The 24,153-nt window shown below is 44.8% G+C and overlaps 3 protein-coding genes across 4 annotated transcripts in view; 1 reads left to right on the top strand and 2 right to left on the bottom strand.

Moving 5' to 3' along the window:
• Window positions 1-5,530, bottom strand: part of gask1b (golgi associated kinase 1B) — a 6,521-nt gene extending 991 nt beyond the window's left edge. The window contains exons 1-4 of the mRNA XM_083685759.1: window positions 4,533-5,530; window positions 2,790-3,016; window positions 2,025-2,251; window positions 1-688 (exon numbers count right to left, since the gene is read on the bottom strand). The exon at window positions 1-688 is cut by the window's left edge and continues 991 nt beyond it. Coding sequence (XP_083541885.1) covers window positions 481-688; window positions 2,025-2,251; window positions 2,790-3,016; window positions 4,533-5,445 — 1,575 coding nt within the window. The 5' untranslated portion in view covers window positions 5,446-5,530 and the 3' untranslated portion in view covers window positions 1-480. The remainder of the gene's footprint in view (window positions 689-2,024; window positions 2,252-2,789; window positions 3,017-4,532) is intronic.
• Window positions 5,531-6,667: 1,137 nt separating this feature from the next.
• On the bottom strand, window positions 6,668-14,452 carry LOC310816179 (NXPE family member 3-like). Of its 2 annotated transcripts, none has more exons than XM_083686214.1 (6): window positions 14,202-14,452; window positions 13,342-13,413; window positions 12,408-13,192; window positions 11,991-12,058; window positions 11,359-11,565; window positions 6,668-8,081 (listed from the first exon to the last, which is right to left on the bottom strand). In XM_083686214.1, the coding sequence occupies exons 2-6, from the start codon at window positions 13,402-13,404 to the stop codon at window positions 7,549-7,551; spliced, it is 1,656 nt and encodes a 551-aa protein (XP_083542340.1). In that variant the 5' UTR covers window positions 13,405-13,413; window positions 14,202-14,452; the 3' UTR covers window positions 6,668-7,548. The 2 variants fall into 2 exon arrangements, with proteins under 2 accessions (XP_083542340.1, XP_083542341.1); XM_083686215.1 differs by having other exon boundaries at window positions 11,359-11,517.
• A 2,937-nt stretch (window positions 14,453-17,389) lies between these two features.
• Window positions 17,390-24,074, top strand: tmem144b (transmembrane protein 144b; the record flags this gene model as incomplete). The annotated part of the gene is made up of 13 exons (XM_083685520.1): window positions 17,390-17,441; window positions 17,537-17,587; window positions 17,849-18,019; window positions 18,495-18,617; window positions 18,817-18,916; window positions 19,368-19,448; window positions 19,722-19,803; window positions 20,198-20,265; window positions 20,536-20,654; window positions 21,268-21,387; window positions 22,052-22,149; window positions 22,571-22,624; window positions 23,991-24,074. The coding sequence occupies 13 exons, from the start codon at window positions 17,390-17,392 to the stop codon at window positions 24,072-24,074; spliced, it is 1,203 nt and encodes a 400-aa protein (XP_083541646.1).
• Between the last annotated feature and the right edge of the window lie 79 nt (window positions 24,075-24,153).

The following is a 24,153-nucleotide window of genomic DNA, read 5'->3' as shown; positions in this document are numbered from 1 at the left end:
TAAATAACCTTAGAGTGCAGAGACGTGTACATGCCTGGGGGCCCCGTCAGAAGCACAGCCCTACCTTCACAGGCCCGTTGTTCTTCAGCTCCATTATGTTCACTGAGTAGTTGACTCTCTTCCCGTATTGGTCAAACTGAATGTTACCTGTCAGACCGTCAACGCGCACCTGTATGACACAAAGCTTTGAGGAATGGCAGTCGTGTCTTTGGTTTTTAGGGGAGAGAGAGAAACAACGTGGGTTTGAAACGGTGTTGTTACCGTACCGCGGTGCAGCACGTTACACAGTTCAAACATTTTATTTCCATTGTGCGGGTTTGCTTGATTCCCTCCTGTATTCCTCAAGGTCCTCCACCTTCCCGTCAGCCCCCCGCTGTGATGATGTCACGCGTTCATGGGTATGGTGATGATGTCACAAGTTCACGTGTACAGCGCGGCGATGACGTCACGCGTTCCTGTGTGTACGGCGAGGCGGTGACGTCACGCGTTCATGGGGACTACTTTAACCCCGTGGGCGTTGGCGTAGGTGAGCAGGACAATGGCTCGTCTCTGGATGACGTCGATGAGCTTCTCGATGCCCGGGCGCCCTCCCTGGCTCTCCCAGTACACCTGGTCCAGGAACAGGGACTGCAGCAGCCTCTCCCTCAGCCTCTGGCTCCTCAGCACCCCCACCGCCTGCTCCGGAAACCTGGGGAGGAGACAGGGAAGAGATGGATGGATGGATGGATGGATGGATGGATGGATGGAGGATTGGGAAGAGTGTATGGGAAACAACACATCAAGCTGCTGCAAACAGTTTTGCTCCGTGGCACGCGCTCCGAGCTCACAGGAGTCTCCGACCTGCCTCCTCTGTATTGCCAACACGCGTGACCTAGTGGAAACCAGCTATTCCACCGAAAAGGTAGGAATTTGATGGCGCGGGTGGGGGGTGTTTACACTGATGGTGGGGGGTGTTTACACTCGAGGAGTAAGTTTACTCTCTCAACTTGGACAGATGGTTATTTCAAGAGTTGTTGTGTGGTATGGGTTTGTTGGAATGAGTGTGAGGTGAATGGATAGCAGGGGAGGCTGGTGGAGGTAGAAATCGGAGGACGGGCTCATTGTAATGCATGGAATGTAATGAGGAATGGTATCAAACACGTGTATGAAAGTAAACATGTATGAAAGTAAACATGAAATATGAATGCAAACAAAATAAAGTAGTACCATTTTAAATGTCAGATGTGTTCTGAAGTTAGACCACAGTAATGTGATATAATCTACAGGCTTTGTGATTCGTATCTGCTGGGAGAGCCAGTGGAAAGGTTTCAGCTTTGATGGACATCACAACAACCCGTGTAAGAGGAGATGTGACAACTGTCAATGCCAGACCAGAGACCCCCGAATCCCCCCCCGCTGTGCTTCTCAGTGGTACGTTCCACTGATTTATTGATCACAAGATGAAATGCTCGGAATGTCCGTGGGGGGATCCCACTGCCCATAGCTGGGGGGAGGGGGCAAGGAACTGTCATTCCACATATAATATACTTCATAACACATGCATGCTTTCTGCAGTTACATGTTAGAATGCAGCGTGTTCTCACGGTGAGAGTCTCAAACCTAAGTTCTCATGGATCATCCTTGCTTATGGACATTTGTGTTGAATTGTCTATGAATTCAATTCATATCTGACTTTCAGGTCTTTGGGTTTCAAGTTACAGTATTGTATATGGTTGGCAGATTGTTGGCTGAAAGGTGACAACAAACTTTCTTTCATACGTTACCCATAATGGACTGTTATTACGAAAAACATAACACGGTAATATTGTTGAGGAGTAATATTTTTTTGGTCTAAACAATATTATCCCCTGCTAATAGCTGGTTTCAGGCGATTTGATTTAAGCGTTATACAGTAACATAACACAGTAATATTGTTATTGAAATATCAATGTATTCTATTGAATTACACAGTATAAGTAGTGAACAATAGAAGCTTAATTCACTATGCGTAATTTCAACGTGACTAAGTGTTCCATGTTTCTCACTCTTTGATCCCCTCCAGAAGTTTAAAGTCGAGATTGTCCTCATCGCGGTCGAAGAAGCCCTTGTTGTCAGTGAAGACCAGGTGCCTGGGGTCGCGACCTCTGTGGATGATGTTAGCCAGTGATACACTGTCCTTGTCGCCACACTGGGCATGGTGGTCCATCTCCACACACACATCCTCCACACGTGGCCGGAACCCACAGCAGCTCCGGTCCAACCGGTGGTAGATCTGAACAGGACAGAGAGGGATTTGTGAAAATAAATAAATAAATAAATAATACATTTAAAAAGTGTGGGAATAAAATTTTTTACATTTGTGAAAAAGTGTGAAAAAGAGGGAAGATTTTGGTAAAGATCTGACTCATTTAATTTTGATTCTCTGAAAGGTACTCTGTTAAAGGAGTCTCATACTGCATGTCTAGAATGGAGTCACGTTCAGGTCAAGTCCTGATTTGATCAACATCGACCTCAATGAACCTCCCTCCATTTTGAGAACACATTTAATTGAATCACTAGCATTTCATGCTTTTATTCAATCAAACCCTAATGTGATCAGAGTGAATCCATAATTGTGTGAGGCCATAGCCCTTTGACTGTGCTTTGGCAGAATCCACAAAACATGACCATATGTGTAATGTAGAGACTACTGTAGTCTATAAGAAGACCTTGTATGAAATGAAATGAAATGAAATGGAATGGAATGAGATGGAATGGAATGGAATGGAATGGAATGGAATGGATTGGAATGGAATGGAATGGAGGCCTACCTGCAAGAGGAAATCAAACAGGGCCAGCTTGCTCCATTCATAGTGGTGTATGGGGAAGCAGCCTGCGTCAGGTTTGGGGGTGACGTTCTTGAACCAGCACCTCTGTTTGAGAGACCTCTGGTACTCCCCCCACGTTAGCCTCACAATGGATCGGTCCGCCGCATCACCGGCGTCGCCCCTGGAGACGAGGGAGTCATCCCATAATACTACTGGACAGGGCTGGCCATCTGGGGGAGGAGGGAGGTTACTGTGACAACTAGGGGAGGCGGGTGGAGGTAGAAATCGGAGGACAGGCTCATTGTAATGCATGGAATGGAATTAGGAATGGTATCAAATACGTGTGTGTGATACCATTCCTTACTCCATTCCATGCATTACGACGTCCTCTATGATTTCTACTATGACAACCATGTTAGTGTGACAGATTGGGTATTGAACAAGAGGCTTAACACATGTCTCAACCCCAGACATGGGACTCTCTCTGGGACAGAGCCACAGCAGACAAATATCAAACTAATTGTATGCAGTACATTCCAGTCATGTTTGACACAAACTTGCTTGGAGTGCAACCAAAACCCTCTCTGGAGACAGACTCTAATCGTTTGGTTCTTTCACTCAACATAAGTTTGTAGCTCAAGACTGTGTTAGCCCTCTGAGCAGAAGCCCTGCCAGGTTAAGACAAGCATTCAGTTCTTGGACAAGGCAACATAGGAACAGTTATCACAGTAAGACCCTGTGGTTGAATGACGAGGGTGAGAGTGGATAGGCCTATTTGAAGGATTAACCCAGAAGTCAGATGAATGTGTGTATGACAAGCTATGAACCTCGTCTGGGTCAAGGAACACAAAGACCGCCAGCTGACAGCCCAACATAGCTAGAATGATGCCCAGATTAAGAGCATACTCTCTGAGGATTAATTGGCAATCTGGTGTTGTGCATTTGGACCTCTGTCTCTGTGTACTCAAGCTCTCCCACGGTCGTATTGGGTGAACTGGGGCAGCTGTTCTACTGGCTAAGGGAGCTAGGCTGGGCTGGGCTGGGCTGGGCTGGGGCTGTGGCTGGGGATGGGGCTGGGGATGGGGCTGGGGCTGGGGCTGGGGCTGGGGCTGGGGCTGGGGCTGGGGCTGGGGCTGGGGCTGGGGCTGGGCTGGGCTGGGCTGGGCTGGGCTGGGCCGGGGCTGGGCCTGGGCTGGGCTGGGCTGGGCTGGGCTGGGCTGGGCTGGGCTGGGCTGGGCTGGGCTGGGCTGGGCTGGGCTGGGCTGGGGCTGGTGCTGGGGCTGGCCTGGGCCTGGTCTGGACTGGGGCTGGTTTACAGCTCCAGGGCTATTACTTCTACTCACTACACAAATATGCATGGCCTTATACTGTTACAGCAATCCTGAAATACTGATTGGAGGAGAGATAGACACGTCCATGTTGTTAAAATGTCACAGTATAATGCTGGACGTGTAAATCAGATAAGTCATCATAAAAGGCTAGTCTACCTCTTTGTTCATTGAGGAGATATTTCTCTTGATTTCAGGAGATATTTAATAAGACTATATAAGGAATACAAGGTCAGCTGCTAAAGGAGGGCTATATAATAATCACGACCTGATTATTTGACAATGGCCTAAAATATAACATGCTATCTAATTTCCGTATGCCATGTGCCATAAATCAAATTAGACAATCGACAACTTGGGTTAGTCCATAACTAACAATAGGTTGAGATAAGATAACAGCCAGTGGAAGAAGGCATACCTTGTAGATAGCTGAACTTCCTGCTGACCGCGGGCATGCTCCTGTTTAGTCCCAGAACCCTATCCAAATGAAAGGCGAACACCTCACTGGTGTCCACGGGTCTTTTGATAACTCCACACAGTCCGCGACACACGTTTTGATCGTTAACATCATTACGATTGTCTGGAGGGTTCAATGTCGCGGTTTCAAACAGCAGGAAGGGGACAGAGCCCTTGAGTGACACTTCGTCTATGCGCGAAACTTTACCATCGGCCAGAGAGCGCATGGCGCCGATGTCCTCTTTGCTAAACCAAGGCGGCGCCTTCTCGCTGTATATCCTGATAGAATTGACATGATGTTCTGTTTGTAAGTTTACATCATGGTTTGTATCTCGCACGTTCCTAATTTCTTTCCAAGAGATATTACCGTCAGTGCGCCTTTGTCTCCATCCGTCTCTCTCCAAAGTGCTCCCTTTGTTCCGCGTAAACGCGTCATTGTTGGGTTTGATCCTCCGCGTTTTCCTCCTCAGTTTTGGTCTAACGGTTCCCCTGATTATAGCCGGTTTCAGGCGCTTTGACTTGAGCGTTATGTACACCACGTTGGACCGCGTCGGTACCGCCGAAGGCAGTTGGTCCGCATCTGCACCGGTCGGTAAATCGTCGGCCGTTTCCGACGGGGCATCATCGAGACCCAAAATATATAATCCCCGGCTTCTCTTGAAATCGTGTTTATCAATTCGTCTGCCCTGATGGGGCGACGAGTGACCGACTTGGGAAACCACGAAAAATAGGTAAACAAAACACGCAGCCACAATGATAAAATTCCTCTTGGACGGGGGACACCTCTGAAAACAGTTGGATAATCTCAGAAAAGTAGAATACGTCCAGAAAATGAGAGACTTTATGATATCCCCAGGATAAACACACGTCTCCATTAGAACTTACGATCCGACATGGTTATCCGTTCGTCTTTGCGACAAACTTGAAGTAAATGGTGGCGCAAAACTTCCGAAACTCATTTCCAACTCGCTGCATGGAAAATGAATGGATGTTTCCAATCCGAAAGCAACAGGAGATGTGTGTGTATGTGTGTGTGTGTGTGTGTGTGTGTGTGTGTGTGTGTGTGTGTGTGTGTGTGTGTGTGTGTGTGTGTGTGTGTGTGTGTGTTTGTGTGTGTGTGTGTGTGTGCGCAACCCTAGATAGGACATCGGGTTGGTGTGTGTGTGTGTGTGTGTGTGTGTGTGTGAGAGAGGAAGGGGTGGCTTTGTTGCCATACAGAAAGAATAGAGACAACTGCCCAAACAGACGGATCAGCTGAGATAACAACCCCGACCCAGGGCAGGCAAGAATGTCGCCCCCTCTGTCATACATGTAAAGAGACAAGCCAATAACCTTCAAAGAGATTTCAAATACACTTGTAAATTACATGTCAGCCATGTCTGTGTTCACACCACTGCAGCAGCTGCTGTGTGTGTGTGTGTGTGTGTGTGTGTGTGTGTGTGTGTGTGTGTGTGTGTGTGTGTGTGTGTGTGTGTGTGTGTGTGTGTGTGTGATATGCCCACCCATAGATTCAGATCCATTGGAACACCTGGAAGTTATTGACCACAGTTGTAAATAACTTAATACATGCCCTTAAAAAAGCCCTACCCATGTAGGCACACAGTACAGGACTGGTACTGAAACTTGAACTTTTAAATATGATACACCTCAGGCGCCCCCTGCTGGTGCAGTGGCGTAGTTCTGTACACGCATCAATGTTGATGTCTGTTTGTCACAAGCTTGTATTACTCCAAAGCTCATCAAACAAGCATAAAACAGTACATTGTTAAGCCTTCCAACATTGTCTGTTTGACTCATCATCAGTTTTGAAAAGCTATCAACCCTGTGGAAGAATATAAAACGCTTCCTATTTTAGGATATGACACACAGAACAAGAAGAGAGACCCCACTGGGATCTTTGTCAGGTCAAACTGTGAGACAGTGCACCTGTTTACAATACATCCAGTGGTCATCTGGTGGTACAAAATGATTATAATAAATGGAATATTGCACAGCATATCAGACCAAATAATAAATGTACATCAGTAGTAAAAAGGGATCAGTATCGACAATTGATCTATCCACCATGAGTACATTAGTTTAGTTTCAAGTTTCAAGTTTATTGTTACGTCTCATACACAAGTGCAGGGAGTAAAATTCTTAGGCTTGGTTCCATGACAATGCAGCATACAAAAAATACAAAAAATACAATTATTAGACTAATGTATGAATCTCAAAGTGTTTGAGTACATGGTGTAGTGGACATCTGAGTTTCCCTCATTGGAGGTAGGAACATAGGTCATATATGCTGCTCTAAAAGACTGGGTTAGGAACAGAAACGATTATACAGACTAAGGAGGAATCTTTGGATGTAATTCGATACACAAATGCAGTTTTGACAGTTCCAACGCTAAAGTGTTATTTATTGGATACCTACACAAAGCAATAATTTTTTAAATAATATCATAAAAATAATATGATAACTTTGGAAAGATGTTTGACACTGCTTTCATTTTTATCCACACATTTTAGCTTTGCTAAAGTTTGTCTTGCGAAGGGGGAATGCTGGCTGGAATAAACCATTATTGGAAATAACAGTATATATATTTTTTTTTTTAATGTTTTTGTGGATTATAATTATATAACAACTGAGTATAACTAATATAGTTCTGTGTTTCTCTTCTGAAACCTGTGCTAAAAAGGAATTCTGTGTTTTTAATTTCTCCCCTGAAAAACAATATATCAGCAGATATATCGGCTAGCAGTGAAATGTACACCCTATAAATCGGTATGGGGATCAAAAAATCCATTATCGGTCACATTCAGTTTCCTCATACTGTGCTGTTACAGTAAATGATGGCAACTTCTACCCAGCAGATGTTTAAAACTCAGACTTCACATTCACATTATGCTTTCACATCCCTTCCCCAATATAGAAAAACAACAACACATTTTAGACCTGACACTCACAATACAACTCATTTACTAACTGAACTCCGTCACTGTGGGCAGACAAATGACAGCAAGAGGTCTACCTCATTCTTGATCACCACAGGAGCCGGGTGGATGTTGTCTGGAGAGTAGTGACAGGAGGTCATCTGCCAAACGTCAATAAGCACCACAGGCAACTCTCTAAATACCAGCCGGAGAGCCTTGTCGAGCTGCCAGGAGAGCCAGTCGCTGCCATACACATCCTTATAGCCCGTGTTGGCTGACTTGATCACCACTAATGTTCTGGGGGAGCGCCGTAGCAGGGCGGCCACGGCCCTACGGATGACCACCAGACGGTGCACGTACACAGCCAGGGGGTAAGTGGTGAAATGGGCACAGATGTTGAAGATGAAGACAGAGTGTTGGCCCCCTGCCAGGCCATCCAGCTCCCTGGCAATGTAGTGGAGGTCAGCCCAGGGGGTCTTGTCGGTCCGCAGGGGGGGGCCGTGGGCCCGCCAAACAAGGAGGGTGTTGTACTGGGTGTCAACAGCCTCCAGGGGCCCAGATTTGGCTGAGGTGTGAAGGTCCAGGGATTTCATTGCTGGTAAAAGAGATCATGCAAGATTAACTCACGTCAATTCATTTGGCAGATAGAGATTGGTAGGAGTGCTAAGGAATGCACTAAGTCAGGTTCAAGATTCAAGATTCAAAGTGTTTATTATCATATGCACAGCAGAAAACATGTTTCACTGTACAACGAAATTCTTGCTTTGCTGTCCGCAGAATGCCAACCAATGTAAAATATACAATACTAAAGAATATACAATATATACTAAACAAATGTACAAGACAGCAAAATTTAAGGCATAAAATAAAATAGCAGCAATAATAATAATAAAACAGTGCAAATGTAGCAGTGCAATTATGCAAACTGGAAAGTTCAGTTATTGAGGTAGTACGGTTATATTAATCTCCTATGGGTTGTTTAGGAGTCTGATGGCAGTGGGAAAGAAGGAGTTCTTCAGTCGGGTGGTCCTGCATTTAACACTTCTGTACCTCCGGCCTGAGGGTAGAAGTGTGAACAGTCCGAGCTGGGGGTGGGTGGGGTCCTTGAGGATGGAGGCGGCTCTCCTGTGGACTCTGCGGTGGTAGATGCTCTGCAGAGAGGGCAGTGGAGTCCTGGTGATTTTCTCAGCAGTCTTCACCACTCTCTGCAGGCGTCTGCGGTCCATAGCAGTAGTGCTGCCATACCACACAGTGATACAGCTAGTTAGGATGCTCTCAACAATGCAGCTGTAGAAGTTGCTGAGGATCTTGGGCGACATGCCAAACTTCCTCAGCCTCCTCAGAAAGTACAGCCGCTGTTGGGCCTTCTTAACCAGCTGAGTGGTGTTAAGTGTCCAGGTGAGGTCCTCGCTGATGTGGACGCCCAGGTATTTGAAACTGCTCACCCTCTCTACTTCAAGTTCCCGGATGTACAGTGGCCGATGAGGTCCCCTCTTCTTCCTCATGTCCACTATCATCTCCTTCGTCTTGTCCGTATTGAGGGTGAGGTTGTTGTCCTCGCACCATGTTACCAGACTGGCCACCTCCCTCCTGTAAGCTGCTTCGTCCCCGCCAGTGATGCATCCTATCACTGCGGTGTCGTCTGCAAACTTTAGGATGATGTTGTCCTTGTGGGAGGCGACACAGTCGTGGGTGAACAGGGTGTAGAGAATGGGGCTGAGGACGCATCCCTGTGGGGTGCCAACATTTGTAATAATGCTGGCTGAAGTCCTATTGCCAATCCTGACAGACTGGGGCCTGCCAGTCAAAAAGTCTAGGAGCCAGTCACAGAGGGTGGGGTGCAGGCCAAGTGTGGACATTTTGTGGATGAGTCTGTGGGGGATGACTGTATTAAAAGCGGAGCTGTAGTCTACAAAGAGCGTCCTGATGTAGGAGTCTTTGTTTTCCAGGTGGGAGAGGGAATAGTGGAGGACAGCAGCGATAGCGTCTGAGGTGGACCTGTTGGGCCGGTAGGCATACTGCAGGGGGTCTAGGGTGTCCGGCATGCTGCTCTTAATGTGTGCCAGTACCACTCTCTCAAAACACTTCATAATGATTGGAGTGAGTGCTACTGGCCTGTAATCATTCAGGCAGGCAGGTTGGCTCTTCTTGGGAAGGGGGACGATGGTTGTGGTCTTGAAGCAGGAGGGAACAGTGCTGTGACTGAGGGAAAGGTTGAAGATGGAGGTGAGAACATCAGCCAGCTCGTTAGCACATGCTCTGAGAGCCCGCCCAGGGATGTTGTCTGGTCCTGCTGCCTTGCGGGGGTTGATCTTCCTCAGGGCTTTGTTTACCTGGCCTGATGAGATGGTTAGTGGAGGGGAGGGGGGTCGGGTGGTCCCGGTGTCTGTGTGCCTCCTCTCTGTGCTGTGGCTGGAGGTCTCAAAGCGGGTGTAGAAGATGTTAAGGTCGTCCGGCAGGCTGTCTGTGGAGCTGATGGTGTTGGTGGTGGTCCTGTAGTCTGTGATGTGCTGCAGGCCTTGCCACATCCGCCCGGAGTCAGCAGTGGAGTAGAAGCTGTCCAGCTTCTCTCTGTACTGCCTCTTGGCCGCTGTAATGGCTTTTTTCAGTCCATACTTCGCAGCTTTGTACTCCATCTCATTGCCTGATCTAAATGCAAGAGAGCGAGCACGCAGCATGTGGCGTACCTGACTGTTTATCCAGGGCTTCTGGTTGGGAAACTTCTTGACTTGTATGGTGGGCACGATGTTGTCAACACAAGTGCTAATGTACCCAGTCACATACTCAGCATAGTCCTGTATGCTGACAGAAGAGTCCTCCAGCGTGGCTGCAGCTTTAAACACATCCCAGTCTGTCTGAGCAAAACAGTCCTGCAGGGTGCTCTCAGTCTCTGGGGTCCAGAGTTTGATTTGTTTAGTGACAGGGTTTGTCTGTTTCAGTCTTTGTCTGTAGGCTGGATACAGGAACAACGAGATGTGGTCAGAGTGTCCAAAGTGGGGGCGGGGTGCAGCCTTGTATGCACTGCGTATACTGCTGTAAACATGATCCAGTGTATTCTTCTCACGGGTGGGAATATCCACATGTTGGTAGTATTTGGGAAATACAGTCCGTAAATTGCACTGGTTAAAGTCGCCGGCGGCGATAAAAACAGCATCAGGATGAGCAGTTTCTAACGCGCTGATAGCTTCGTGGAGTTTGCTGAGCGCTGCCGTGGAGTTAGCTCGCGGGGGGATGTAAACAGCGGCCAAAAACACAGCAGTAAATTCCCTCGGTAGATAGTAGGGACGGCATTTCAGCAGCAAAAACTCCACATCTGGCGAACAGTGCTTGTGAACGGTCTGTATGTCGCCACACCACGAGTTGTTGATAAACACACACACACCTCCCCCTTTGGTCTTACCGGAGGCTGCAGTCCTGTCTCCTCGGTGAACGGAGTGAGTCTGTAGCTGAACGGCGCATTCTGGGACTTTGTCTGAAAGCCAGGTCTCGGTGAAAATTAGAGCACTGCACTCTCTTATTTCCCGTTGTGTTGTAGTCCTGGCTCTTAGTTCGTCCAGCTTGTTTTCCAGAGACCGCACGTTAGCTAGCAAGAGGCTGGGTAGCGGTGGTCGGCTAGCGCGAGCCTTTAGCCTAGCATGGAGGCCTCCTCTCTTGCCAGGTGTCAAGGTAGGAGAGCCTTACCTGTTGTATCTGCTTTGCCAAATACTTTAACCAGCCTAAGAGTCAGTCTCTGCATGCAACAATGCTAGATTCTTGCCCAGCCAGATAGGCTTTAAGACTAGCCTACCACAAGACAAATTAATGACTTCATAATGTACAACATACAGTGTACTGCAGGTGAATAGATTTGCAGGCTACAAGCTGTACCGTACTTGGTACAGCGTTCTTCAGGTAATCGAACCACTGCCGTAGGGTGGAGTCTCCCATCATTAGGATCTGTTTGTCTTTGAGGCACCCAGACACTAGATCAGCTGAGGGAAACGACCGTGCCTCACACACCGTCGACGTCCAGCGATCCTGGAAGTAGAATCCTGCCGGAACCGGGGTTTGTAAACCAGGTTGGCATTTTGTGTATGATCCTACAAAGACAAGCATTTATTATTCTCAGACCCTGTATCTGAGGTCTGGGTCAGATGATAGGCCTATGGTACTCTGCAAATCCAGGGACAGGAGTTTTTTCCAAACCACATGGTCTGACCTGAGAAAACCTGTTTTTGTGGTCAGGTCTCTCTGTGGTCAGGAAAAAGTCCATACAGTGAATAGATTTGGGTTAATGAAATAAGATGTATGACAACAGACACACTCATTCACTGTTGGTTACCAAGGCTAAGGTATAAAGTATATATGTTCTTGTAATCTTATTCATTATGATGTAAAAGGCAAAGCTGATCCTAGATCAGCACTCCATACTCTACTCTACATCCTTTACTTTCCACCCCTACATCTTTCTCTTTGGTTGGAGGCTGCTCAGTGAAAGAAGAAGTAACCTGTGTTGAGGACTTACGGGTTTCATTGAGCTGTTGCTGGACATGGATCACTGAGTCGTCACCTGGTATTATAACGTTGGTGGAACTGCAGGGAATAAAAGCTGCCATGTTACAACCACTTCAAATGTTTACACGTAACAAGAGGTGTTCTTGACTTCCGTAAAACACTCCCCATTGCAATGCACTGGAACTTATGAAAACAAAACACATAAAACAATCAGGCTATCCTATATACAAACATCAGGCTATGCTGTAAAAGACAGACATAGGTAAACATTGTTTCAAATCCTAAACTCATGTTTACAGTAAAAACAGTACAGAACAAAATAGGATAAGAGTAAATACAAGAAAAATGGTGGTCAGTGTAGGATAAGACCAGACAATTGTTTTGTAAACACTAGCCTATATACAGGCTCATGTTGCAGGGGATGTACTTTTTAAGAAGGGTTGTTTCCAGCTTGGAGAGTATAGCCTTGTAATCCCCCATGCTGTGGTAGATCAGTGCCTGGCAGGGGAGGGAAGATGGCCGTCGGCAGAACCAGTATTCCCCAGTGACAGGCTCTCTGTACTCACAGCAGCACTGCGACCCATTCCCCACCAACCTAGAGCTCCTCTGAGTGTTGCACATAACTACTTCCTTCTTGTCGTCGTCTTCAAAGTAACCATGGAAGTAGACCTTGTCAGGGTCCTGCTCCCTCTGCCGGCTCAGCACCTGGACCGCCTCGCTGGAGTGCGTCAGGCGGACAGACACCCGGGCAGCTCCGGGCCAGAGCAGGGCCAGACGGGCCGTGTAGGTGCCATTGTAGTGGTCTGTCAGGGCTCCATAAGTACTGGCCTTCAGCTGTTTGTTATAGAGCTTGGCCTGGAAAAAGTCCCCTCCATAGGTTTTCTCCCTGCTGCTGGCATCTCTAGCAACAACTGTCACATCTACATACCCTCCGACGGTGCGGTTTGTATTTGGGTTGACGAGAGAAAAGGAACATTTGGTAGCGTCTGTGGCCTCCTGTGTGGATGAGAGGGCTTGAGTTGGTGACGGCCACTGTAGTTCTCTCACCAGAGATTCCCAGTCCTCCGTACTTATTAATGGGTCATTGGTTGGTATGAAGGTCCTGTTGATGGTGTCATTATAAAGAGGCTTGGTAGAGGGAGTGTAATTCAATTTGTGCTGTGAAAATGGAGGAGGTAAGATGTTCACTGAGCTCTGGTGGTGTTGAAATACCTACAGTGGGACAAAAGACAGACAGTGACCAGTAAATTCAGATTATAATAATTTTACTCCCCTTGTAAACAAACATTTTGCAAGGGGAGGCAGCTTTTGGGAGGATTTTATGCAGGGTAACTTGAATTGAATTTGTCTTTAGAACTTACGTAAAAAACATAAATGCTGATCAACAGAAAGATAGCCAAGAGCAGTAGCTGCATTCTGCCCATTCTCTTTATCTGTTGGTAGATTCATTCATTAAAGTCATGAGAACATATAAAAGTGAACCTAAGTACAGTAATATAGGCTAGTCGTAGAAGTATATACAGAATATACAGAAATATTAAAACAGGTGTGATGGAAATTGCAGAACTGAGCGTGTTTGTCAGCAGATGCTGTTAGCAGATGCATGTTTCCTGTTTTTAAAGTTCTCCCCACCCTGCACCCCCCCCTCCTCGGTGAGGGTTACTGTTCTCTCTCTTGTTGCTGTTCTGTCTGTCATATACTAACATAGGAACCTTTTTTTTCTGTGCACAAATAAAGAAGAAGATTGCTTTGCTATACTATTGACTCAAGTGGAATCTTTGTTCAGTGTTAGAATTTACACAACGATACGCGTACTGCAACCATTTGGTTTCATTTGTGTATGCTTGTCCTTGCCCTAAATGTAAATGATTGGATGGGCTCATTGTAATGCATTGAATGAGGAATGGTATCAAAAACACATGTTTGATACCATTCCTCATTCCATTCCATGTATTACAATGAGCCCGTCCTCCGATTTCCACGACCTGTTTGGTTACACCAAGTAAATTACTCAGCATTAAAAGGTTGATGTCATGGTTTTATAGTGTCTGCATTGCTCCAATTGAACAGCATTGGCCAATGTAGCAATGATTACGGTATACAATAATGAATTACTATCTGTTCCACATTACATTTCACGTTATTTAAACGTTTGTTACTCCCGTCCCGTCCCGTCCAACCCTCCCTCTCCCTCTCTCCAACACACCTTCTCTCTACCTACCTGAGTTCAGGTGTACTAGCCTACGGGTATGCTTTGAGAGTGAGTCTGATGATATCCACACGGAAAGGAGACATGTGTAGATCTACTCTCTCAAGTGCTGGTAAGTCTTCCCTCTAGTCACCTCTAGACACAACTATCCACTTGACTTTCAAGACACGTACTGTATTCACTACCCCAGTAAGGTACAGTTTTGACGTGTCCTATGACGTGTTTGTCTGTTGGTTCAACTATGCTGCTCCCTGCTGGACATGCCAGGTCAAATATGGATTTAAGTTTTTGTAACATTTCATTCCAAATATTCAGTGAGCCTGACTCCATCAACTCCGCACCCGAACCAGCAGGTTCAGAGGAAGCTTCTTCCCTGCGGCTGTCACCCTACTGAACTCTAACTCTGCACCTAGGTGACAACCTACCAACCCCTACAACCCCCCCCCCCTCCCGGACAATTGCACTACTCTTACCCTATAGTATTACTATAAACTGTACATACTGCATTCTCACTTGTACACACTGCTCTTATACTACATACTACTGCTCTTCTGTACACATCTGTCTATACTGTTCATAATGCACATATCCTTACTTTTTTAATGCTACTGTTAATACACTGCACATCTGTACATACTGTGCATATCTGTTTATACTGCATTCCATATTTATTCTGTTTATTTACTTTGCTTTAATGTTACTGTTAATACATATATACTGCTTATACTGCACTGCTTATACAGCTCATATGCTGCTTATACTCTTCATACTGCATTCTATTTATTCTGCTTATAATGTTACTGCTAATACATATACTGCTACACTGCACTACTTATACTTATACTGCACTACCTGTATATATTGTTCACACTGCACTTTTCTGCTTTTTTGCACTTCTGGTTAGACGCTAACTGCATTTCGTTGTCTCTGTACTTTGTACTCTGCACAATGACAATAAAGTTGAATCTAATTTAATCTAATTTAATCTAACCAGCCTCGTATTGGAGAGTCAGTAATAAAACAGAGTTGAGTTGGCACACAATGTCTGCTGTATGTTTTGAAAAGCTATCAACCCTGTGGAAGAATATAAAAAGGTTCCTATGTTAGTATATGACAGACAGAACAGCAACGAGAGAGAGAACAGTAACCCTCACACGTTGGTGGGTTTCCTGTAACAGGAAACAGTAGGTATCGCCAGGCAGCATCTGCTGACAAACACGCTCAGTTCTGCAATTTCCATCACACCTGTTTTAATATTTCTGTATATTCTGTATATACTTCTACGACTAGCCTATATTACTGTACTTAGGTTCACTTTTATATGTTCTCATGACTTTAATGAATGAATCTACCAACAGATAAAGAGAATGGGCAGAATGCAGCTACTGCTCTTGGCTATCTTTCTGTTGATCAGCATTTATGTTTTTTACGTAAGTTCTAAAGACAAATTCAATTCAAGTTACCCTGCATAAAATCCTCCCAAAAGCTGCCTCCCCTTGCAAAATGTTTGTTTACAAGGGGAGTAAAATTATTATAATCTGAATTTACTGGTCACTGTCTGTCTTTTGTTCCAATGTAGGTATTTCAACACCACCAGAGCTCAGTGAACATCTTACCTCCTCCATTTTCACAGCACAAATTGAATTACACTCCCTCTACCAAGCTGAGCCGATTAGGTCTATATGGGGAGGCTGGTGGAGGTAGAAATCGGAGGATTATAAAGCATGGAACATAATGAGGAGTGTTTGACACCATTCCTCATTTCATTCCATGCATTACAATGGGCCCGTCCTCTGATTCCTACCTACGTCAAGGCAAAGAATCCCTGTAACCCAGCATGAAGTCCTGGAATGTTGGACATGAAGATCAGAATATAATGTCCCATTATCAGGCTAAACCATTACAAATGTCAGACTGATTATACTTTTTTTCCGACCTGAAAGATGGTCTGGTCTGTGGACTGATTTGTTTTCACTTGCAGTTCTGTCTGGGGAAGCACTACATCCTATGTCCCAAACAAAGACCTAAAGATCAAATACTAATCAAATACAAATCACTTGACTGCAACCACTATGTAAATCACATAAGCTTCCACATATTCTCTAAGCAGGCCTGCTGTATAGAATATTATCTAGCTGTATTCATTCACACTTACAGTACCAGTCAAAAGTTTGTACACAAACTTGCCAAGAGTGTGCAAAGCTGTCATCAAAGCAAAAAGTGGCTACTTTGAAGAATCTAAAATATAAAACATATTCTGGTTTGTTTAACACTTTTTAGTTTACTATATAATTCCATATGTGTTCCTTCATAGTGTTGATGTCTTCAATATTAATCTACAATGTAGAAAATATAAAAAAAAAAAAAAATGAGATGAGATGAAATGAAATGAGAAAAAAAACATTGAATGAGAAGGTGTGTCCAAACTTTTGACTGGTACACTATCTCTTTCTAGTGTTTGACCATCAAACACAAGCTTTGATTACATAATCTCCCAAATTATGCCTTTTTTATGTTTTAATGATGTTTTTTTACGATGCTTATGTTATATGTTTGATTATGTCTTTTGATGTTTTAAGCTCCTTGTGTAAAGCGAATTACCCATAGGGGCAATAAAGCCTTCATTCATTCCCAGGCTATTGGCTAGCGAGGAGAACAGCCCCATTCTATTGGCTAGAGAGCAGAACAGACGCTGGTCTAATTCAGAGCAAGCGGTATTGATCCTTGTGAAGTACAATATCAGACCGTTGTCTCCCACGTGAAAAGTGTCATTCATCAAGGCTTGTTTTACTGACGGTTCATGCTTCTGCGTCTAACCTCTGCGCTAATTAGGTACCTTGTGAAAAAGAATGATTGATGATCTTGGCAATGATGGAAAGTAAAAATATTTCAAGCCCCACATGAGTTGCAGTCTTGGATACAGTAAACAAAGTTAAGGTCCAATGAAAGTATCTCTCGTCAAGTAAATGAATGACATGAAATTAATGTGTATTCATTTGGCATTAGCCAAAATGCTGATAATCGAATGGAAATATTCGACTTGATGCATAAAAACGTTTACCACTGTCTGGTGGAGAGGCCCTATCAAGTCAAAAGAAGCAAAACACTGTTGCAGAACGTCTTTTGCGCATACCAGATATACGTTCCGTTAGCCTAATTGATTAGGTAATTGGTTTCAGCTGTCTTTGCATCATTTCTCAATGTGGAGCGGCGACCCCTGCAGCAACACGTGGTTTAGTATCAGCGCAGATTGTAACACCGTTTATCGTTGATAGTGGCACCCAAAAAGCCAAGTTTAAACATGTTCCTAACGAAATATCAACGTTTTGTTTTGATTGCTGTCACAGTGGGCCTACTGTCGTCGGTGATCTGCTCCGAAACCAAGAAAGTTGAACAAGGTGTGTATGGGGAGGTTGGCAAACAGAAGTGCATGTATGAATACAAGTGCTATACCTTAGATAATTGAACCCATAGGCATAGTTGCATTTAGATTGCGTGTGGCACACTGTTTGGGATTAAGGCACATTCATGGGTTTTATTTTATTTATTACCCTTTATTGGTTTACTTTCATCCAGTGTTACTGCCAAGTAATGTCATCTATATGGTAGCCTACTTAACACCAATGAAATGCCCCAGATTTATTCTGTCGTTTCTGCAGATGTACACACAGAGGAACATGTAAAACCGGACAAAAAAGAAACGTCTCTTTCCTCTTCAAGCAACTCAACCGACATGACTAAGCTTGTCTACGGCTTTGCTGCGAACATGGTGGCGGTGGTGCTCTATGGAAGCAACTTTGTCCCTGTCAAACGGGTAGACACGGGTGATGGTAAGTAATCAAACCCTCTGCAAGTACATCTTTATTTGGCCTTGACTCTTGTTTGTCTGTCTGGTTAGATTGAACCATGGAGTTATAACCACTAGAGGGCGCACTCCCCTAAATTCAACTGATTGTATGGGGAGCCATGTAGTCAACTTTCTTCATCTTCTGTCTTCTGCTGTCAGAAATGCAATGAATGGGACAGATGGCAAGTGCATGTGGAGGTAGGAATCGGAGGACGGGCTCAGTGTAATGCATGGAATGAGGAATGGTATCAAAAACACATGTTTGACTATTCCTCATTCCATTCCATGCATTACAATGAGCCTGTCCTCTGATTTCCACCATCCCCCAGCCTCCCCTGATCTCTATACATTGAACCCGAACCAGTTGCAACACCCCTCTAGACAATCTGATTCAACATGAAAAGAAACACAGTCTGTGCAAACTGTTTCAGCTCTACTGATGCATTCCCCTCCTCCAGGTATGTTTTTCCAGTGGGTTAACTGTGCGTCCATCTGGGCGATTTCCATAATTGGGGACCTGTTGCTCCACTCTCCCAAATTCCACCCGTTAGCGATGCTAGGAGGCGTCATATGGGCCACAGGTACCATGAATTTCTTGGGCCGGTTTCCCGGACACAGATTAAGCCAAATTGTATGGAGAATCTCTATTGAACATGTGATTTAGTCAAGGGCTAGGCCTAATCTGTGTCTGGGAAATCTCACCTTCATGTGAAAGCTGCATAGATTGTGTGTCAGTCAACTATGCACCTAATGAACTATAATTTGGTCTTTTCTTGTTAGGGAATATAACAGTGGTCCCTATAGTGAAAGCCATTGGACTGGGACTGGGAATATTACTCTGGGGGTCCAGCAGTTTGCTGATGGGCTGGGCCAGTTCAAGGTGAGTTAGCAGTTAGGTTTTAAATTTCCTACTGGAATGCTGTTAACTAATTTAGTGCCAAGGGTGAATAAAGCTGCCCAAATTGTCAGCATTCTAGAGTGCCACGGCTGAATTTATTCACAGAAAATGCTTCGTTTTGTAGCCAATCAAAGTGTTGTTGCTAGGTAAACGCCACATAAAACACTTAAGGCACTCTAGCAGGTGAGGGTTCTGGAGTTCTTTGGCAGTTAGGGAGTCAATGGCCTGTGCTCCAGGAGCAGTAACAGACAGTAAGAAACTCATTTGAATCCTCACATTTACACCCGTTACGTCTTTGTGAATATTTTATATAAATAAATTAGCATCCACTTGTCTTGAACACAAGGACAATGTATTCCTTCTCAAATGGAAATATTCTAAGGATAGCAATGGCGTACTACCAAAGTGATTGAATTCCTGTGTCCTCTGTCAGGTTTGGATGGTTCGGCATTGAACCAGAGGGTGTCGGCAGGCCTATACTAAACTATTGCGGTGCTGGCTTGTGCTTGCTAAGGTAAGGCTGTGTGGAAGCAACTTGAAATACTGTACCTCAAAATCAACCCTTATTCAGTACAACTTTCAGTCCCTGAGGGGTAATACGAAGGACATTGTCAGCACAGGAATTGATACTCACATGGATACATGCAAATACATAGTGTGGTAGTACTTGGGCTACAACACCACATCAACACATGTATAAACCATTTCCTTATACTCATTGCTAGTCCATTGGAGGTTCTTCCAATGAGAACTGGAGGATGTTCTCAAACATGGTTTTCTTCTCTAGCGGGTTCATCTTTGTCTTTGTGAAGACGGACGTGGAGAGCAGCCACCCACGCTCAGAATCCACCCCTCTGCTTATCGACAGGGTGAGTACTGTAGGTCTGACCTCAGAGTGGGTCCATTATCCTGCCCTTCTGTATATATGCTACTGTAGCTAACTGCTATCCTTTCCTGGTGTATATGGTATATACAGTACCAGTCAAAAGTTTGGACACACCTTCTCATTCAATGGTTTTTCTTTGTTTTTATTATTTTCTACATTGTAGATTAATATTGAATACATCAAAACTATGAAGGAACACATGGAATTATGTAGTAAACAAAAAAGTGTTAAACAAACCAGGATATGTTTTATATTTTAGATTCTTCAAAGTAGCCACCTTTTGCTTTGATGACAGCTTTGCACACTCTTGCCAAGGTGTGTCCAAATTTTTGACTGGTACTGTATGCTACTGGAGCTAACTGCTATCCTTTCCACAGAGGGGGAACTCTGATGGGTACACCGAGTCCTGGGTCGACATCATCGGACCCAAGACCAGACGCTTTGTGTGAGTAGTCCTAAGATTAAGTGATGATTGTCAACAGCAGAATTGATGATATTCCATCTTGCTATTCCATATGGATGGATATTGGATGTTTTGTTTTTGTAACACTGCTTGTCAGTTCATTTGGGCTTGGCCATTGGGGATGTGGTGGTGGTGGTGGTGGGGGGGGGGAGGAGAGAAACCATGACTTGCTGCTTACACCTTTGGAATTCTCCCACAATGTTATAATCTCAATACTCTTCCACCCCCCCCCCTCCCATGTCGCCACCCCAGGGGCTGTCTATTGGCGGTGATGTCAGGGTTGATGTACGGCGCGTCGTTCACTCCCATCCTCTACATCAAGAGCCACGCCTCCGTCCAGGAGAGCGTCTTCCACGGAGCCAGCCTCTACGGTGAGAGGACTGAGTGGTACTACCGGTAGCCTAGGATTCATTCTGAAGAACACTAGTACTAGTTGTGATCAACATTTCGTGGGCCCCTGCCCTTTCAGGGCTGTAAGTCAGCACCTCAGAATTCAACGATATGCACCCCAAAGGTAGAGCCGATAGTAAGGCTCCCTGTGAGGGGTCTTTCCAGATTCATGCGGGACTCCTTTCATCAGGTTGCACGTTCCGCATCCCACAGGACATTGTGTGCAGGGGACGCATGCCGTCAGGAAGAAATGCTAGTCCGCTGCGATGCGCCCTTCATAGAGATTAAGGGCCGAAAGAGAAGAGAGACCGCTACCACTTGTACATGTTAACAATGTGGCCCTCTGTGGCCCAGTTGGTAGAGCACGGCGCTAACAACGCTTAGGTTGTGGGTTTGATTCCTGCTGGGACCATATATACTGAAATGTATGCACTCACTGCCATGTAAGTCGCTTTGGATAAAAACGTCAGCTAAACAGCATTTATTATTATTATGGGCCATGATTTTAACATGATTTCTGAGCCCAGTTTTGAACGTTGTGTTTGTTGTTGTTGTTGTGCAGATCTGGACTACATGTTTGTTGTTGTTGTGCAGATCTGGACTACGTGTTTGCCATGTGCTGTGGCATCTTCCTCGCCAGCACGGTGTACTTCTCCATCTACTGCGCTGCCATGAAGAGCCGGCCCAGGGTCTACTCTGGAGCCATCCTACCAGGTACCAGGGGAGGCTGGCGGAGGCTGGCGGAGGCAGACGGAGGCAGACATCGGAGGATGGGCTCATTGTTAATGCATGGAATGAGGAATGGTATCAACCACGCATTTGATAAAATTCCTCATTCCGTTCCATGCATCACAATGACCCTCCTCCGATTTCTGCCTCCCGCTCACAAAGCATTACGTATTCATAAGCTGACTGTCATTTTAAAGTTTTCTCGTTTATTGAAGCTCCCTTTTCAAAGTTTGTCTGTTTGCTTAATTATCAGATTGATCTGATTCAGAAGTTGTTTTAATAGACAGCCAAGTGAATCCAAACAACCTGAAAGTTAATATTTTAGTTGATTTTTAATATATAATGAAATATAGACACTGCCTTTTGGCCATTAGCCATGTTTGATGTTCTCTCCAGATGGCAGGACTGGAGTTTGGACAGGTATGCAGTTTGTGTTTATTAATGGATCGCTCGCTCAGTCCTTCTCTCTCACTGAGTCTCTCCTCTCCTCTCCTGCCCATCTCTCTCTCTCTCTCTCACTGTGAGTCTCTCCTCTCCTCTCCTGCCCATCTCTCTCTCTCTCTCTCTCTCTCACTGTGAGTCTCTCCTCTCCTCTCCTGCCCATCTCTCTCTCTCTCTCTCTCTCTCTCTCTCTCTCTCCCTCTCTCAGCGTTTATGTCAGGTATGATGTGGACATTGGGGACCTACTGCTGGTGCCTGGCCAACAACTATCTGAGTGCTGTGGTCACATTCCCCATCGTCACTGCTGTGAGTACAGCTGTCTTTACGTACTGGAGATGTACAGGTTCACACACACTTTATTTCTGTCATCTAAAGTGAAACTTTCTGAGATGTGCACTCGGTACAAGTGTGTTGACTGTGATGCAGTAGATCTCAGTGTGTAGCAGTTTTAATTAATGGAAGGAAAGACGAGAGCTTCAGTCCTCAGGCCGTCACTGTCCTTTTCTTTTTCTATTGCCTTTTATTTTATGCACTTTGAGGACATTCTGGTGCAATGAAAAGCCCTTAAGTTATTAGATTGATAATATTACTTTGTATTATTATTATTAGAGGCCAGGGCAAAAACCAACAATTTCTGTCGATCAATATTTCACAAGTGTACCTTAAACTGTCTCAATAACAGACATGCTGTCATGAGTTCACCAGGTTTCTGCTCCTCTCCCTCCAGGGCTATGGTCTGGTTGCTGCTCTGTGGGGAAGTTTGGTTTTCAAAGAGGTCCGAGTAAGTATTCAGGAGTCGTTTTTAATCATTTTCAGTTATGAAACAGACAAAATATGAATTATACATGCGTCACTCATTGTCCCTGTTCTCTGGGGAACTAACATTCATTGGAAGCCGGCTGAATACGGAATAGATTCTCTAAACCCTTCACACCGTTTTGCAGGCTAACAAATTTAAACCTACTTCTAATTTTCCGCACGGCTGAAACCTGAGAAAATCTAATTTCCCGAGCTGTTGCTATTAGCAATTTGCTCTGAAGTATCTATTCATCTTGTCCCCCTCAGACAGCAGCAGATTGAGAGAATTAGCATCATGTTTACTTCTGATTAGCTTGCTTCTGTTGGATTTTGAAACCGAACCCCATCTTGATTATGCAAACCCCCTTGTTAAACATTGACTGATTAATGGGGTGCTGTACCAGAATAACCAGATAAGCGTGCCGACTAATTAGACAGAACTGCTGTGAAATCCCCCAAAACCTTGAAAAATACAAGTTTGACATGCAATGGTGGTGTTCCCAGTTGGTGGTTGTCATCATGCTGTGCAGCGCACTCGGGGTCCCAATTTACACATGTTTAAAAACTGGGGCAAAGTCAGACATTTTTGCCTTATTTCTAGTAGATGTAATGAGAAATATTCACTGGGAGTACTGAGTCTAGCGTTTCCATGAAATGCATTTTGAGACTGTTTAAAAAAAAAAAAAAATTAAAAAAAAAAGAAACAAATTCTCAACTTGCTGAAATCATGCTGTAGAGTTGTATTTTTTTTTTTTGGGGGGGGGGGGGGTTCTTAGCACTTTGCTGAATCGCATTTTATTTTTATTTTTTTAGAAACATGGTTCATGTCCTCCACTCCCTTCCTTCTCAAAAAGAATTGGAGGAGAATATCCAAGGGGAGAGGAATCTAGATTATCTCCTCCAATGCGTTTTGCAAGCAATTGCAGGATGTACAGTACCAGTCAAAAGTTTGGACACAACTTGCCAAGAGTGTGCTGTTATCAAAGCAAAAGGTGGCTACTTTGAAGAATCTAAAATATAAAACATATTCTGGTTTGTTTAACACTTTTGTTTACTACATAATTCCATATGTGTTCCTTCATAGTTTTGATGTCTTCAATATTAATGTACAATGTAGTAAATAATAAAAAATAAAGAAAAACCATTGAATGAGAAGGTGTCCAAACTTTTGACTGGTACTGTACACGAGAAATCGAGTTTCTAACAATTGTAAAACGGCCCATCTCAGAAACCTCGTCAATGTGATGCGGAGATCTCAGCTATGTGCAGCCTGACTGCAATGTATGAGACCTGTAACACCACCTTCTGCTTTGCAACTCGTTAACTAATACTTCTCTCTCCCTCTCCAGGGCCTCGGCAACTGTTTCATCTTCGTCCTGGCGTCCTGCGTGGTCCTGACTGGATCAGTGCTCACAGCCTTCTCCAAGTTGTAGTGGAGAGAAACCTTTAACAGCCACTAGGTGGCAACCGCAGACTGAAATGTCCCTTATGGAGGTGTCGAGTGAGGAATGG

This window comes from Argentina silus (assembly GCF_951799395.1).
Source record: "Argentina silus genome assembly, chromosome: 15".
Taxonomy (NCBI): Eukaryota; Metazoa; Chordata; class Actinopteri; order Argentiniformes; family Argentinidae; genus Argentina; species Argentina silus.
The sequence above is the reverse complement of the archived record's forward strand: the minus strand, read 5'-3'. Positions and strand labels throughout refer to the sequence as shown.

Excerpts from the sequence above, each read along its gene's own strand:
- LOC310816179 (XM_083686214.1), bottom strand. The coding sequence starts at position 13,404 with ATGGGCAGAATGCAGCTACTGCTCTTGGCTATCTTTCTGTTGATCAGC. Across the intron at positions 12,059-12,407 it reads GAAACAACCCTTCTTAAAAA|TTCCACCAACGTTATAATAC; the intron begins GTACATCCCCTG and ends TATTCCCTGCAG. Across the intron at positions 11,566-11,990 it reads GCAACAGCTCAATGAAACCC|GATCATACACAAAATGCCAA; the intron begins GTAAGTCCTCAA and ends TTGTCTTTGTAG.